The sequence below is a fragment of the Gopherus flavomarginatus genome, chromosome 14, assembly GCF_025201925.1.
Source record: "Gopherus flavomarginatus isolate rGopFla2 chromosome 14, rGopFla2.mat.asm, whole genome shotgun sequence".
NCBI lineage: Eukaryota > Metazoa > Chordata > Testudines > Testudinidae > Gopherus > Gopherus flavomarginatus.
Window position 1 is genome coordinate 11,444,635 of NC_066630.1, and position 18,185 is coordinate 11,462,819.

The 18,185-nt window shown below is 40.7% G+C and overlaps 1 protein-coding gene across 1 annotated transcript in view; it reads right to left on the reverse strand.

Annotated features, from left to right (window-relative positions):
• Positions 1-18,185, reverse strand: part of CDYL2 (chromodomain Y like 2) — an 80,296-nt gene that overhangs the window by 5,691 nt on the left and 56,420 nt on the right. The window contains exons 4-6 of the mRNA XM_050922870.1: positions 8,898-9,070; positions 2,340-2,550; positions 1,537-1,680 (exon numbers count right to left, since the gene is read on the reverse strand). Coding sequence (XP_050778827.1) covers positions 1,537-1,680; positions 2,340-2,550; positions 8,898-9,070 — 528 coding nt within the window. The remainder of the gene's footprint in view (positions 1-1,536; positions 1,681-2,339; positions 2,551-8,897; positions 9,071-18,185) is intronic.

Consider the following 18,185-nt stretch of genomic DNA (forward strand, 5'->3'; position numbering starts at 1 on the left):
TTAAAAATCTTCTGTGCCTCTACTGTGTCTTGAATGACAAGTCTTCTAAGTGAAGTCAAGGAATGCTAAGGGCATGGCTACACTGGAAACTTCAAAGCGCTGTCACGGGAACACTCCCATGGCAGCGCTTTGAAGTGCGAGTGTGGTCATGTGCGAGTGATGGGTAATCCACCTCCACGAGGGGATTAGCTCCGAGTGCTGGGAATGTGGCTCCCAGTGCTTGGAGCCTGTCTACACTAGCACTTTAAAGCGCACAGACTTGCTGCACTCAAGGGGGTGATTTTTCACCTCCCTGAGCCAGCAAGTTAGAGAGCTATAAAATGTAAGTGTAGACAAGCCCTAAGAATGCCAGGGGCATGCAGTATAACTGAAAAATTAAGTACAAATGGCTACCAGTTGCTTTCATTTTGTCAGTGCTTTTTTAGGGAGGCTGTGGTTTTCATTGTTACCGTTTACATTACATTTCTTTTAAAAGCTTTGCCCTCGTCCAGACTAACCCGCGGCATCGGCGGGTTAAAATCGATTGCTCGGGGATCGATATATCGCGTCTAGTCTGGACGCGGTGTATCGATCCCCGAGCGCGCTTACATCGATTCCGGAACTCCATCAATCCGAACGGAGTTCCGGAATCGACGCGGAGAGCCGCGGACATCGATGCCGCCCCGTCCAGACTGGTGAGTACCTCGATTTTAGAAATTCGACTTCAGCTACGTTATTCTCGTAGCTGAAGTTGCGTATCTAAAATCGATTTTATTTCCTAGTCTGGACGTGGCCTTAGATAGGGCTGATGCAAGAATATACATGCCTCAAGGAAGAGGGCCTTGGAAAGTGAGGGCTATGCAGGGGTTTTAACAGCCACGCTGCAATCAGAAAACAGGGAAGTAATAACTCCTTGGACCGATTTGGCTCCCAAGATCCTTGTATGGATCTCACCTCTCCCACATGGACCTCAAGAGAATGCTCTGTGAGGTCAGAAACTATGGGAGGAGGGGAAGAGGGAGGGAGGGAGTTGGCAGTCTGGTGATTGGATGAAAGTAGGAGCTGTGGACATACATTTTCCCATCCCTTCCACTGGCTCCCCTTCACTGGGGCTAAGGGGGTGTCCCTTTTTTAAAGGCTGTGACAAATGCAACTCCATTGGAGCTGTGCTGCAGGGAGCAGAGAGAAGCTTCAGGGAGGGACAGAGAGTCTGCACAGAGGTGCAGGTCTCCTGCTGACTCTGTGTATGGATCCCTCTGGTTCATCAGTGAGCCCTACAATCCATTCCATATTGGGAAGTGAAACAACCTGGGAAGAAATCCATGAGCAATCCTTGCACAGACCTCCTTCTATTAGCCCTCCCCTCCAGAGGTTTTACTACAGGAGTTGAGAATCTAGTTCTCTAGTACATGACTAGCCCTTGTAGCACACGTTCCCTGTTTTCAGTGAAGTTATACTTATAAATTCCTTTTGCCTATAACTGAACAGGTTTCTATTTAATTCCTTAATACGAGTTGTAGTCTAGCAGATAGAAACAAAAACTGATAGAGTTCTTACCACTGCGCTGCAAGATGCCATTTCTTTTACTCTCAGCATCACTTCTTGACTGAATGTTGTTGGCCAAAATACTTGTGACACAAGTCCTCTGCTGCAGGCTTCCTGTGCTGTTAGCTTTCTCCCGCAGAACAACATTTCATTTGCCTGCAAAAGAAAAGGCTCACTCAAGCTCCTGGGTGGTGATTTCCTTCTGTCCTAGACCACATATGCCTGGTGCTATGGTCAACTAAGACTTGCAAATATTTTCATCCTTCTCCTTACTGAGAAGTACTTATAAAGTGTTTTTGGCAGTGACATCTAAGCATTGTATGGACAAATTAAAAAAATACATTAGCTGTTCATATCAGCATATTGATGTCAGTGATTTTTACAAGAGTAACTGTCAGTATATAGGCAATGATAGGACACTGATCCATGACAACAAGTATAAGCTATTATGGGGGTCAAATTCTGATCTTTTTTTACACTGGGGTAAACTAAGTGACTAATGGAATTACTCCAGATTTACACTTGTGAAGCAGACAGCAGTATAAAGCCCCAGTGTACCGCATTAACTATTAGCTGTTGCATGAGTCTAGCATGGTGCAGAAAGATACTTTGAAACCTCCCACATTAGCTTTGCCAAAGCAATTTGTCCCTTTCCTGACATATCCTTGAAAGTGGCCCCTCTTCTCATGTCCCTTGGGTCTCTCTTAACCAGAGACTGTAAAATGTGTCAAATTCTGTGACAGTCATAAAAACAGTGCAAAACAGTATGGAATTAACCAAGCCCGCTGAGCAATTCTAGGAGAAAAGTGCCTTACCAGAGCAACACCCAGTATTTGTGGGAATGTATATGATGAGCAGCCAGCTGGAGTGAGTCGGATCGTTGCATATGGGGTCTGAAACCAAGCCTTCTCGCTTGCCCAAACGATATCACACAGTGGTAAGATAGATGCTCCCAACCCAAGAGCTGGGCCATTGATAGCAACTACAATTGGCTTCTTAAATTGAATAAAAGCTTTTACAAAATCCCTAAAATAAAAAAAAAGGAAGTTCTTGAATAGGGAAACACTTAAATTAGTTCTTGAGTTTAAACTATGTATCTGAAAACAGATCTGAATGTCAAATGCTTTGCTCAGTTTTTATGCCTTCTACTGGGCCTTTCCCCAGATGAACACTTCAGCTGATTTGTCTGTAATTAATCTATAAGAATACTATGGCATAGAAAATGATTTCTCTTAAATTGTATTTGGTTTGTGTACAGTAACTGGAATGCCTGGAACATGGTACCTTTTTTCGGTATGGTTAGGACTAGTATTATTTCTGGACCAGTAAGTGATGGGTTGTATACTTAGTGGCTCTCACTCTATTCAAGGAAGGCCAGCATGGACTCAGGTGGTCTTGCTTAGCTAACTTGATGGAATCCTTTAAACATATTGCAGAATGAAAGAGGAGGGAAACTCAATGGGTGCACTGTTGTATACTTCTGTTAAAGAACCCGAGGCTCTGCATCAAGATTAATGGTAAGGTATCCTCCTGAGCCATGGAACAGAGATAAAACAGGGTGATCTAAAGAGTACACACAAGCTGAAAGAGAAAGACACAAAGGGGAGCTACAGACTGGAAAAAAACTACGTTGAAATGAGATTATTAGAGTGGTATCCAGAGGTCACATGCTGGATCTTTGTTAGAAGTGATTTAGATTAAGGTATAACAAAGACCTCCATGTCCCACCTCTTACAACAAATTTGAACTGATGGGGGGAGGGGAATAAAGAGGGGAAGTGGAAATAATGCAGTCAAATGCAAAATGGGTTGGCTTATTTAGGTGAGGGATAGAAAACGGTAAATTTAGTGCAATAAGAGCTTTGAAATAAGTCACCTGCCTTCTAAGAACAAGGGGGTATGGAATCTGTGTGAAACGGAACAGTCTGCACACTGATCAGGAAAAGTGTGGGTGTATTTATGGACAAATTATGGGTTCCATCAAACCAGTGCACAGCAAGAGAGAAGGCAAACAAAATACTGAATGATATTAGCAGAAGGAAAACGCAAAGCAAGAGGTGATACTGTTACTGCCCAAGTCTCATATGGAGTATGTTGTGGAAGAACGTGATTCCTTTAAAGACATTTGTCCTTGGATGTGCTTTCCTGTTGAGATCAATGGGACCTATGCTTGTGCATGTGAGAGCAGGATTGGGATGCTGGAGATGATAACAGATCTCATGGAAAGATTAAGGCACTGATTTTAGCAAAGCACAGGTATATGCTTAACTTTAACCATGTGACTAGCCCCACGGAAGTCACTGTGACTATGGATTGGGATATAAGAGAAAGGGGTTTATTTTCAACAACAACAAAATAAAAAAAGAGGCGACTTCGAGATGACCCAATATTAGCGTTTACAATGTATGAAAGGGACTGACAGTGACAGTGATGTGTTTTTTCAAAGAGGTAGTATGATCAATATTAAGAGGCCTGAGTCTGAACATGAGAAATAAGGAGTGAAGAGGGAGGTCAAGAGCTCCACCCCATACAACAGACAATAAGACAGAACAGGTTACTAGACAAGGCAAGTAGAGTAAGGAGGAGTACTGTATCGATGGGCTCAGAAGGCAGAGATGTATTACTGGAAAAGGAGGGGACTAAGGGGAATTATATCACGCTTCGCTGACCAAAGCAAGGCCCAATGATTAACTCAACGCATTTCTCTGCCTGTAATGTGACAAGCTTGATCAATTTCAAAATTTCAGAGTATTCTGGGCACCAATGGGCACAAGCCTATTGATTTTTGGTACAGATCAGAAACTGGAAAAGCCTAATGCAGAGGAAAATCAAGACTCCCAGACTGCTAGGTGCAGAAGGCAGAGGGAACTCCCTTTGCTCCTGCAGCTGCCTTCACAGATCAGAGGCAGCAGCTAAACATGCTGCATGGGGAGACAATCTGCAGCCTGGCAGAAACAAGACAGCCTTATAAGGAGAAAGGGGGACCCCAGGAGAGGAGAACAGAATGTGAGGGGACATTCTTAGAATTGCACTGGAAGTTGTAAATACTGTTGCACAGTGGAACTTATTACAGTGAAAAGGGAAAATGTTATGTTTGGAAGGCTTTTGTTTTTACTAGAGGAGACGTGAAAATATGGTCTTCATGTGCACTTTTGAATCTTGCAATGAGCTTGGCATGGACACAGCACTCTCATTGCAGGATCAGGGCTTCTAGTCTGTTAAAGAGCCTGTGAAACAAACGAACTGCAATCCTATTGTTTTAGGCTATGATCAACATATGAGAGCTATAGCACAGACAGAAGGAATACACTGTGAGAATTCTTCTTTTCATCTCATAATATTGATATGAACACATTCCATTCTCAGCTGATACAGAGAATGGACACGGGTAAGTTACTATACACTGGAGCACCCTAACTACTGACAAAGCAACATTTTCTCTCTCTCTACAGTGTTATTTTGTGTCAGTCAGTTAACTGCTTCTCCCTTTTCAGGGAATGATTGAGCAACAGAAAAGCATTGACAGTTAAGTTAAAAGTTTATGAATATTGTATTTCCATGCTCATGAAATCTAATCTGACTGGGCCAGAATCTGACATTCTTGCTGAGAGGAATGATGTTGTTCTGAGACTACTACTGATTTTAACATAAGAAAGGGTAGCAAAATGGACTTGATCCACATCCCTTTTAAATAAGAATCCAATTGACTTCACTGCTTGTTGTCAGGCCCTATATGAGGGACATACCAGATTTCATTGAGTTTATACGGGGCCATATTGCAATACCCTTCCTTCCATAGATTGTAAGCTACTATTCAGTGCGACTGGAGTAAGGCACTACCAATGTGAGTCAGAGTATCGCAGTCTGGTCCATACTTGTTTAAATGTTGAATGGATATGTATGACTCTATACATCTATAGGATTTCTGTGTGTATAAATATGTTTATTTAGTCATTCATATTTATAAAATAAACATTAAACAAGTATTTACATATTGATTGTGTATATATGTATACCCATACACACACACACAATTTCATACATAACTAGTGATTTTGATACACTTTGAAGGTGCCTGCTTTTCAGAAAGTGCTGAACATCCATCCCATAAAAATTAGGCCTCTTTCAGGAGTCCTCAGCCTCACAAGACACTTCTGAAAATTTAAGCCATAATATTATATAATTAAATTTACAAGACATTCATTTTTCTCTACTTTAAGTTTCAGAAATATCTACTAGAATTATCCAAATTGTACTGTAATAGTTGTGACAGATACGGCAATTTCCTGTGTATTCTTGGGAGACCGTACTGAATTAAGTTGAAGTGTCTTTGGGGTCCATTGTATTCAATGCAAATCTTATATATTTTGGTGAGCAGGGACTGTATGTAACCTCTCCAGGAGGCAGATGTGATGTGAGGCCAGGGAGTTCAAAGGTCTAAATTGAAAATGTGTCAGAGAAGAATGGATTTTGGGACATTAAATGTGAGGTATTCCTCAGGAAATCTACTTAGGGAGAGGTAAGTTCAAATTCCCCACTTCCAATTATGCAAAAACTCAGCCTTTTGAAACTATGCCCTGAGGAATGGGTAATTGTCTGCTGATTATCTGTTCCAAGAGACTGCAGATCACATGCCCAAGCTGTATAAAGAAATAGTTGTACTGCAGTTGAGATTCTGCTTCTGAATTTGAGACAGTTATGAACATATTACCACAGGGAAAACCCAGTTGTGGGTTTTGAAGGACTGACCAGGGCTCACGGTTGGAGCTGGGGTGAGCTCTGGTAAGCTTTTTAGCATGCATGTAGATTCTTTTATTGTTTTTAATGTTTTCCCTGTAATGCTTTTATCTTAAGAATACATGTGCTTGCTTAGAATGAGCTGTGTGATAACTTATAACTGATGGCAATACACAGGTGGCAGCCCCCAGGGAGAAAGTAAAGCACCAACACTAGCTTTTTTGGCAGTCTAGCTTGCTGGGGAGATCACAGTGTAGGCAAGGAACTGTATAACCTTAAAGAACGCCCAGTCAGGATGGCGTGCGATGCGGGATCTCTGTCCAAGGGAGGTGACTGCTGGGACCCTAAGAAATACAGGTGCAATTGCCCTGAAACTGACAATAGTCACTGCAGTAACCAAGCCCACGTCCAGACTACAGCCTAAAATCGATGTGCTTAAAATCGATTTTATAAAGCAGGTTTTATAAAATCGATTTTGTGCATCCACACTAGAGGTACTTACATCGATGTTGAGCGTCCATTTTCCCTGGCGTCCATCTTTTGCTTGAGCGTTGCACTCTGGGTACCTATCCCACAGTTCCTGCACGGGTCCCTGCCCTTTGGAATTATGGGTTACTAGCCCAGTGCATGATGGGATCAAAGTCCCCGTCCTGGGTGGTTCTGGGTACAGCTTCACCCCCCCCCCTTCCTGTAAACGGCACACAGTCAGTTCGCGCTGGGTGGTTCGGGGAACGCGAGAGCAAACTGCGGCAAAGCTGGTCTCCTTTCCCGGTTTGCTCTCGCGTTCCCCGAGCAAGCAGGTCTCCTTCCCTGCGGTTTGCTGGGTGGTCCGGGGAACGCGAGAGCAAACCGCGGCGAAGCTGGTCTCCTTCCCCGGTTTGCTCTGCGTTCCCCGAACAAGCAGGTCTCCTTCCCCGGTTTGCTCTCGCGTTCCCCGAACCCCGAGCAAGCAGGTCTCTTTCCCTGCTGTTTGCAGGGGGGTCCGGGGAACGCGAGAGCAAACCGCGGCGAAGCTGGTCTCCTTCCCCGGTTTGCTCTCGCGTTCCCCGAACCCCGAGCAAGCAGGTCTCTTTCCCTGCTGTTTGCAGGGGGGTCCGGGGAACGCGAGAGTAAACCGCTGCGAAGCTGGTCTCCTTCCCCGGTTTGCTCTCGCGTTCCCCGAACAAGCAGGTCTCCTTCCCTGCGGTTTGCTGGGTGGTCCGGGGAACGCGAGAGCAAACCGCGGCGAAGCTGGTCTCCTTCCCCGGTTTGCTCTGCGTTCCCCGAACAAGCAGGTCTCCTTCCCTGCGGTTTGCTGGGTGGTCCGGGGAACGCGAGAGCAAACCACGCTGTGCAAGCAGGAAATGGAATTTCAAAGTTCCCGGGGCTTTTCCTGTTTACCTGGCCAGCAGAAGAGTACCTTTACCTGTGTAGAGCGGCCACTAGAGCACTGTGGGATACGTCCCGGAGGCCATTAACTTCGATGTCCGTCCACACTATCATAAAATCTATTTTAAGAAATCGATTTTGGGGTTACTCCTCTCGTTTAGATGGAGTTCCAAAATCGATTTTAGGGACCCTTAAAATCGATTTTATGCACTCTGTAGTGTGGACGGTTACAGCTTTAAATCGATTTAGAGCTCTTAAAATCGATTTAAAGCTCTAGTCTGGACCTGCCCTAAGACACTGGTAATGAACAGACTGAGGTCATTACTAAAATGGCTTGGCTTCCGTTAGATAATTCTGTTGATTTATATCATGAAACAATAAAACAAGTTGTCCTAATATAGCTGAAGTCCAGATCTATAGCAAACCATCTCCTTTAGTTGGATTCCTTCATAATAATGTCAGAATGTACTGCATAAAACTTGAAAACTCTCTCAAAAGGAATACATATTTGTAGGAAATAAGAAGTCTGAGCCAAGTCCTCAGCTGGTGTAAAAAGATGTAGTTCTATTGACTCTAAATGGAGTAACACTGATATACACCAGCTGAAGATCTGGTCATCTATTTATACCACTGTGGATAATGGGAACATTTGATGGTTTATAGTGTAGACTGATTTATAGACAGCACTTCATAAACCCTGGATTTCTATTAAAATAATCTATTTTAAACAAAACCACATTTTAGGTATGAAAATAGAACTACATTTACATATAAATTACATGATTTAAATGTAAGAAAAATATCAGAAACCTTTCTAAGAAGGTTCTGAAATACATTAGATGCCTGCTGCATTAATATAACACGACTAAGTCATAGATCCCCATTTGTACTGAAACTCATTAAAATGATGAAAACTGAAACAAGTAAAATATCTGGCTTTGAGGAACAATGTTAAAACATGAAGCCACAGCTAATTTAAAAAACAAAGTTACATCTCAATCTGAATTTGAGACTTGAGGAAGAATTTTGAAATACACTGAGGTAGTGGAACTAAATAAATCTTAACACATTGTACTGGAAATAAGAGTTCTATCTCATAAGAAAAAGCTACAGCAAACTCATTCCTTTTTCTTGTTAAATGAATTTGTAGGACTAAAATTAACGTACAATCAACACTTAAATATATAACACTCTTGGACCTGACAAATATTTTTTTATAATCACACACTGCATTTCATAATTTAGAGATCATATGTAAGCTTGGGTCACCTTATAGCTTCTGCAATCCTAGTGCTTTCTTTTCTTCTGTCATTGGATAACCTGCCAATTAAATATGAGTAATCTAGGCCACTACAGAATACACTTCCCACTGCGCTGAGAAGTAAGAGTTTACTGTCATCAGCTGATGCATTGCACAATGCTCTCCGAACTTCCTTCATGATCTGTGGATAAAGAAAAGTAAACAATTCGACATGCATGCCTTTGCAAGATAATTTCTCTTGCTTTATAAAATTGTACTTGTTGTTAGAGATGTATATTTTGGCCATTGTAACTTAAGTACTTTGAATTATAATAGTGTTTACAAAGCCCTTACATCTTTGAAGTGCTTTGCGCACATGCAGTAATTCAGATCCACTTTTGACAAGGTGGCATTTCTTCGCTTATCCTTTGGGGTAAATTCTGGTTACCTATTGATATTTATCAGATATTGTTATTCTATTGATATTTAACAGATTTCTTGTTTCTTGGCTCTTGTTTTGCTCCTATGACTTTTTAAAAAATAAACGGATATACATCATTGTACCATCAAAGTTGTTACCACAGCAATAGCCGGGTAAGCTCTGTGTTTGAGTGAAATATATAAACCCTGGCCTTCGGTTCTTCCACCAGTTCAGTTAGAGCAGTCTGTATCAGTCAGGTGGAACAATACAACTTTAAATGCACAGACTTATGGCTAATTTATTGTTTATAGTACTATGGTCAGTGACATTTTTAAAGTCTACAAATGCAAATCGTAATAAAAGCCAGTAGAAAGGTGACTAATTTACCGCTTGATTTACTATTAGATCAAATTATTCATAAACACTAGTCAAAATCTTTAAGACCTTGATGTACTGGTGTTGAAATAAGAGACTATTATTATTGCAAGCACAACATTTTTTCTAATCATTTTAAGAAGGGGAATAATATTTCATACATTTCTGCAGGTAGTTTTCATTCCGGCCCTGACTGAGCAAGGCATGTACACGCATATGTAACTTTAAGCATGTGAGTAGCCCTGTTGACTGACTACTCTTGTTGACTTTTATGTGTGAAATCCTGCCGATTTAAATCAATGGGAGTTTTCTTATCGACTCCAGTGGGACTAGGATTTCATTTAGCAAGACTATGCATTTGCTTAAACTTTTGTACATATTTAAGTGCCTTCTCAATTCAAGACCTAAAGCATGATGGGCCAAACTTTGCGCTCATTTATGCTGAAAGATTTGATGTACAGGGAAATTTTCAAAGACCGCAAAATTTGGCTTGATGAGTTACAGATGTAGAGAAATAAGACCTTCAGGTGGCAACTACTACTTTTCACTACTTAATGCTTGCAAAGTGCTTTACATCTCTGAAGTGCTGTACAGATATGTACTAATCCAAATCAGTTTTAAAAAATGTCACTAAATGTACAGGTGCAATTTTATGCATGCCATTCTTCCTGGACAGGCTTTGCACACACAAATTCTATGATTTATGGCAGTGTTTCCCAAGCTTGTGATGCCGCTTGTATAGGGAAAGCCCCTGGCAGGCCGTGCCGGTTTGTTTACCTGCCGCATCCACAGGTCCAGCCAATCGTGGCTCCCACTGGCCGCGGTTTGCTGCTCCAGGCCAATGGGAGCTGCTTGAAGTGGTGGCCAGTACATCCCTCAGCCCGTACTGCTTTCCCTACACAAGCGGCGTCCCAAGTTTGGGAAACACTGATTTATGGGAACAAGCTTGCATTTGCTTGAGCAAATCATGTAGCGTGGTATCTACCTGATTTGCATGTGCAAACACAAAGATCTGAATTCTAGCATGTATAAAACTTGCACATGAGAAATGGAAGGGTAAGTTTTCAGAAGATAAAAACTCTTTTGTAGGTGCACATTCGAGTGTTTACAATCCTGACTGTGTGTGAAAATCAGGTAGTTATAGGCAGAAGTTCTCTCAGCTCTGTAGCTAGAATTCATGTACAAAAATGGCAGCACTGATTTTGTGAGGGCAACTTAACCCAAATCATGGAGGCACAGCCTCAGTCCTTTTGAGAATATTAACCCACACTCATGCAAAAATGCAGCTGGGTAGAACAGCATATGCAAATTTTGTTGTAGCTGTGAAGTGAGAACAATCTTACTCAAAGTTTTGCATGTGATTTTAGACCTGATCAAAGCTAAACATTTATTTCAGAAGATACAGAACTGTGTAAGGCAGAGATCTATTGGATTGACTAGTCCAACTCCCTGCTATTATAAGATTGCTCTCATCACTCTGTTTTTCTAATGTTTTATGTCTCCCTAACACTGGGACTTCCACTATTTCCTTGGCAGATTCTATACTGTATTCAACATGTTTGGGCAATATTTTGTGTGGCCAAATTAGAAGCAAAACTTCCTGTTGATCATAATGGGGGGCTTTGCTTCAAATATGATGATAGAATATGACTCTCCTGTCAGTTAGTTCCTCCTGATATTCGACTGCAATGTTCCCATCCCCATATGTTTATATGCACATCTACAATTTCTCTCTTCCTTGATGTTATCATCCTTCAAATACTTGTTTTGCTCTTAGCCCACATGTATATCTGGATCTCTTCATTTTCCCACAATAACATTTCTGGACTTAGGTTTAAATGGATCAAATCATAGAAATGAAGGGCTTGAAGGGACTTTGAAAAGTCAAGTCCAGCCCCTGCGCGGTGGCAGGACCAGTTAAACCTAGACGGTCCCTGACAGGTGTTTGTCCAAGCTGCTTTAAAAACCTCCAGAGATGGGGATTCCACAGCCTTCTTTGGGAGCTTAATTACCCTTAGAGTTAGAAAATTTTCCCTAATATCTGAGCTAAATCACCTTGCTACAGATTAAGCCCATTACTTCTTGTCTGACCTTCAGTGAACAGTTGATCACAGTCCCCTTCAAAGCAGCCCTTAACATCTGAAGACTGTTATCAGGTCCCCCCATCAGTCTTCTTTTCTCAAGTCTAAACATGCTCAGTTTTTTTAACCTTTCCTCATAGGTCAGGTTTTCTAGACCTTTAATCATTTTTGTTGCTCTCCTCTGGACCCTCTCCAATTTGTTCACATCTCTCCTAAAGTGTAGTGCCCAGAACTGGACACCGTACTGCAGCTGAGGCCTCACCAGTGCCAAGCAGAGTAGGATAGTTACCTCCTGAGTCTTACATACGATCTCCTGTTTCTACACTGTAGAATATTAGCCCTCTTTGCAGCTGCATCACATTGCTGACTCATTCAACTTGTGTTTCATTACAACCCCCAGATCCTTTCCAGCAGTACTAGTGCCTAGCCAGTTTATTCCCCATTTTGTAGTTGTGCAGATCTTTCCTTCCTAAGCGAAGTACTTTGCTCTTGGATTTAGTGAATTTCACATCTTGTTGTATTCAGACCAATTCTCCAGTTTGTCAAGGTCACTTTGAATTCTAAGCCTGTCCTCCAAACTACTTGCAACCCCTCCCAGCATGGTGTCATCTGCAGATTTTATAAGCATACTCTCCACTCCATTATTCAAGTTGTTAATGAAAATACTGAATAGTACCAGCCCCAGAACTGACCCCTGGGTGACCCCCCAAATTTCACCTGAGAGTTTGACAGCGAATCATTGATAACTACTTTTTGAGTAAGGTCTTTTACCCCATTTGTGCAGCTGCCTTATAGTAATTTCATTTTAGACCATGTTTCCCTAGTTTCATTATGTGAATGTCATGTGGGACTGTGTGAAAAGCCTTACTAAAATCAGGGTATAACACATCTGCTGCTTTCCCGTGTCCACTAGGTCAGTAACTCTGTCAAAGAAGGAAATTAGGTTGGTTTGGCAAGATTTGTTCATGATAAATATATGCTAGTTATTCCTTTATAACCCTATTATCATCCAGCTGCTTGCCAACTGACTGTTTAATAATTTACTCCACTATCTTTCCAGGTGTTGAAATTAGGCTGACCGGTCTATAATTTCCTGGGAACTCTTTTTCCTCCCCTTTCAAAGATACTATATTTGCCCTTCTCCAGTCTTTGGGGACCTGACCCGTCCTCCAGAAGTTCTCAAAGATAATTACTAATGGTTCTGAGATTGCTTCAGCTAGTTCCTTAAGTACCCTATAATGAATTTCATCTGGTCCTGCCAAACTGAATACATCTAATTTACTTAAGTATTCTTTAACCTGATCTTTCCCTATTTTGGCTTGCATTCTTTCCCCCTTGTTGTTTAATATTAAATGTGTTGAGTATCTGGTTACCATTTAACTTTCCCTGGTGAAGACTGAAGCAAAATAGGCATTAAACACCTCCGCTTTTTTGATGTAATCAGTTATTAGCTCTTTCTCCCGATAAGCAGAGGATCTACATTTTCCTTAGTCATTCTCTTGCTCCTAATGTGTTTAAAGTACCTCTTCTTATTGCCTTTTACGTCCCTTGCTAGGTATGCCTTAGTCATTCTTACTTTATTCCTACATGATTGTGCTATTCTTTTATACGCCTCCTAAGCAATTCGTCCTCATTTCCACTTTTTGTAGGATTTCATTTTGATTTTTCAGGTCATTAAAAAGCTCCTGATAGAGCCATATTGGCCTCCTACTATGTTTCCTATCTTTCCTTCACATCAGGATAGTTTGCAATTGTTCCTTTAATATTGTTTACTTGAGAAACTAACAGTTCTCCTGAACTCCTTTTTTCCTTAGATTTTCTTCCCATGGGACCTTACCTACCAGTTCTACAAGTTTGTTGAATTCCATTATCCTTATTCTGTTGCTCTCACTCCTTCCTTTCCTTAAAATCATGAAATCACCCAAAATGTCTTCCACCTTCAGATTCACTTCCAATTCCACCATGTTGGTCAGAATCAGGTCTAAGATGGTTGTCCCTCAGGTTACTTCCTCCACTTTCTGGGACAAAAAGTTGTCCCCTACACATTCCAAGAACTTAATGGAAATTTTGTGTTTTGCCAAATTACTTTTCCAACAGATGTCTGGACAGTTCAAGTCCCCCATTACTACCAGGTCCTGTGTTTTGGATATTTCTGTTATTTGTTCTAGAAATGCCTTATCCAGCTCCCCTTCCTTATTTGGTGGTCTACAGTAGACCCCTACCGTGATGTCACCCTATTTTTTACCCTTTTTATCTTTTTACCCAGAGACTCTCAACTGGTCTGCCTCCCACCACCTCCTGGACCTCAGAACAAATATCTGTTTTGATGTGTAAAACCACACAGAAGCAGCAATTTGAGAAAAGGTTTTATTAAATGTACACAACACTCCTCCCCATCTCAATTTTTCTCATCCCCCCTCCCTAGTGCTGAAGTTTGTTTGTTTGTTTGTTTGCAGAGGGAGCCGAAGGACTTTAAAAGTCTGTCCCTGGGAACTGATCCCTGGGATCAAGGTGAATCAGAGGAGGCCAAATTTCTGACATTCAGGGAAAACATTTTAAAAATATAAATGAGAACTTATTTTCTCCCCTACAGATGGGACATAATTCATATTAATATAAACACCCAAAATTAGAAAGGAAAAAAAACCCCAGAAAGCCTATCGAAGGTTAGCCCTTCCAGACTCCTGATAATTTTTGTTGCTCCTCTCTAAATTTGTCAGTACTACTTTAGCAAAGATGTGCTCAGAAGCTGAACAGAGTATACTTGGATTACCAGAATTCCCTGGTTCTGTGATATGATGCCTGTGCAGCCTAAAATGCTATTGGCCTTTCTACTATTCCATGGTGCACATTTGTCTCTAGCTTGCAGTTCGCTATCAGACTCTTTTAAGCCTCTTTTGGCATTATAGTTTCCCACACATCTCATTGAATATCTGTGTTTTAGATTAAACATCTGTAGGAAAACAAACATACATAAATAGACGTAGCATACTTATTGATAATCATACAGGACGAGCACAAAATCTACTTCTCGGACTACAGAACTACGTATTTGCTAGCAATGTTCCAAAATGAATATCATTTTGGTCCAGTTCATGTCATTGTTTTTTTTAAGCAGAACTCCCTACTGAACTCCATATAATATATTCTGTCTGTTTCCAGACTCTCTGTAGGGTCCCATGTACTATTTCTCTGGCCTGTTTGGTATTGGCTTCTCTGGTATTTTCACCTTCCTGCCACTTAATATAATTTGTGAAATTCATTAAAATGTAGTTTATTTTGTCTTCCAGACCAGATCCAGCACTGATTCCTGCAGGATCCCAGTAGATATCTTCCCCAACTCAATACATTGCTGTTTATCATTTAATTTTCTTTTATGACCCTTCAACCAGTTTTCATTTGACAGGAGATTATTCCTACCCAAGTCCTATTTGAATTAATGATTTAACGTTATAAACAAAAATTCACATGACCAGATCCTCAGCTGGTGTAAATCAGCCAAATCACCAATTTAGGCCAGCTGAGGCTCGGTCCTGCATCTACTGCTTTGCTGAAATCCAAATATATTAAAACTACTGCTTTCTCTAGATTGATTTTTTTTTTTAAATAGGACTACAAAATTAGCAATCAGGTTTGTCTGGCAAGATTTCCCTTTTATAAACTGATATAAAAAGTACGTAAACTGCTAAAAAAAATAGACCACTATCTTTCTAAGAACTTAGTTGAGTTATTTCTCCTCCCCCCTCCCCTTCTTACAAATGGGTGTTTTCAAAGACTTCTCTCTGAACTTTGCTTATATTCAGAAAGTCTCAGTGAATCGGGAATTTATCCCTAAACTCGCCTACACATAACCTGTATAAATCAATAGAAGTACTAGGTTTAAAAAATTAAATTTCATGTATTTATTTGAAACGCTAACGGTCCATTTGCATATATAAATATAAAAAGAGAAACATTCTCTAAAAATGTTACAATGAGCAACCCTTGGTAGCATTTTTATAACTATTCTGCAGTGATTACTTTGGACAGCCTTGTTAATTATACATGTAATTCTATTATTTATTGATACAATCGGCACTCCTGTAAGCACAGAGTCCTTTCCAGTACAAGGATATCTGATAAATTATATGGGGATGATAAATCCTACTGGAATGATAGGGCAATACTTGTGATTGAAGTCGCCATGAGAAGCAATCTGTCTGCTAGGAGAATAATAATACAGATAGCTGTCAGCTTGAACCTGCCATATTTCATGAGAAGAAGAGTGCAAGTAAACCAGTGATGTGACATATATCTATAACACTACAAGCACTGCATTTTTTTCATGTCTAGAAGAATGAATATTGGTATTTCATGTGTGTACCTCCACTTTCAGTTTTGACTCATAATGCATATGGAGTAGTTCGGTCAAGCTTTACTAAAGCCATCAACAATCTAGAATTTATTTTCTCATTTACTCTTCTGCTTTTTAACTCAGTAAATTATTAATCCCCAGAAGTATTTTTACCCTAACTAGGAAGAATGAAAACAATGAATTAACCATGTTCCTGGGTTTGAAACAGATTTTGGATTACCAAAAGCTGTTGAGTTTAAAAAACAATAACAGAGGTTTTCTATATATTTAGGTAATAGACTTTCAAAAAAGTTTGAATCAAATCTTCAAAATTAGCAAGTGACCTGTGAAGTTAAATAACCCATTGGTAGAATTTATGTTGAAAATTTGCATGACTCTCTTTAAAAAATGAAATAAAATACCAAAGCAAAATTATAATTTTTCAAAATGAGCAATGTCTAGTTAAAGATAAAAGGAAATAATTCCATTAGTAATCTGAATCTTTTTTCGAAAACCACAATGGCACTGAGCCAATTACAATCAATGCAGATCCTAAAAGAAAGGAACATAAGCATGTTTTATGCTAAAACCAACTGCATGAACTTCAACTGTGATGTAGTTACTAGCATGAATTATGAAGTTCCATTTAGTGTTAGCTTATCTCCCTTTACTCGTGATATCAACAAGCCTAGTGATAATAACTTGAATTGCATACCATAGTTGAGGTTAATCTTTTGTCAGGCAAATGTTTGCTTGGCTCTGCTTTGACACGTGCAGAAAACTCTATAATATAACCTTTGGGTTTTTAGACATCTTTAAGTGGGGATAAACAGAGTAAATCACTAGTTTAACAAAACAGCTAAAGCCCAGAGGAAATCCAGCTGTGGCTGGGTCAGGAGGAATCACAATGGAAAGCAGAGAAGCTAAGGAGAGAGTGGGCCTTTGTGTAATGTATAGTTTGATGATTCTGGGCTGCACAAGCCTTGCTGCCTTGTCTACTTACTCCACTGATGGTAGCAATCATGGCAGCTCCAGCTCAAGTTTTAACTTCCACGTCAGCTAGACCTGCTCTGAGCAGATTTGAGCAAACATTTTTTCCTATGTTTCTAATAGAGTCTGAAATGATTATAGTAACTTTTAACAAAACCAAATCCTCTTCTCCACTGTCTATAAGTGTTCTGCATGTGTGTGGTTAGCTCTGGTAAAAGGTGTCAAACTGACATCCCTGGGGACTGAAGCTCTGTGTTCACCCACAGAATATTGTCTCAAGCCGCCTAGGGGAACCACACACCAGGGACCAGAGATTTGCTCCATACTGCATGGCCCTTGGTCTCTTTGCCGAAATTGTGGCTTTTAAACACGCAAGCTAGATGTGAAAAGCTAGATACCCTGTTACTAAGCCCCGACCATGCAGACCTTAGATATTAATGCAGCTTTAGAAAGAAAAAGGCTATTTATTTCCACGTTTCCAGCTTCAGCAATGACTTCAGCCCAGCACCGGGAATACTGTCAATGCTGCGGATCTGAGAGAAGGAGCCCACCATAACTGTTTGTGTGGTTCGTGCACAGAGGTGGGCTGCTGGGTTACAGAAAAGATTCAAAGGAGTAGGCCAGGTATGGCTTCTCTGGAGAATTTTGGGCTCTAGCCACACTGCTCAATGAACTTGAACTCCTCTTGGTGATCTGGGGGATGAGCTCTCAGGGCCAGCAACACAAAGCTATGTCTGTCTAAAGTTAACATGGCAAGTCTTTGGTTTGCCTCAGTCAGCAGTCATTTATAGTACAGCAGTCTCATACTTATACATAAAGTTGTTTGCCTCATAACGAAGTAATGGATTCTATAGGAATGATGGATTTAATGTAATTTTTATAAGTATAGTGTGTTTGGTGCTTGATAGGATTTACCTTTACTATAGTATTCCTTATCATTTGGGCCCTACCAAATTCATGGCCATGAGAAACTATAACTGGGTTAAAAAACAAAGTTCATGGAGGGATAGGTCTATTAATAGCTATTAGCCAAGATGGTCAGGGACACAACCCCATGCTCGGGATGTCCCTAAGCCTCTGACTGCCAGATGCTGGGACTGGACATCATGGGATGGAT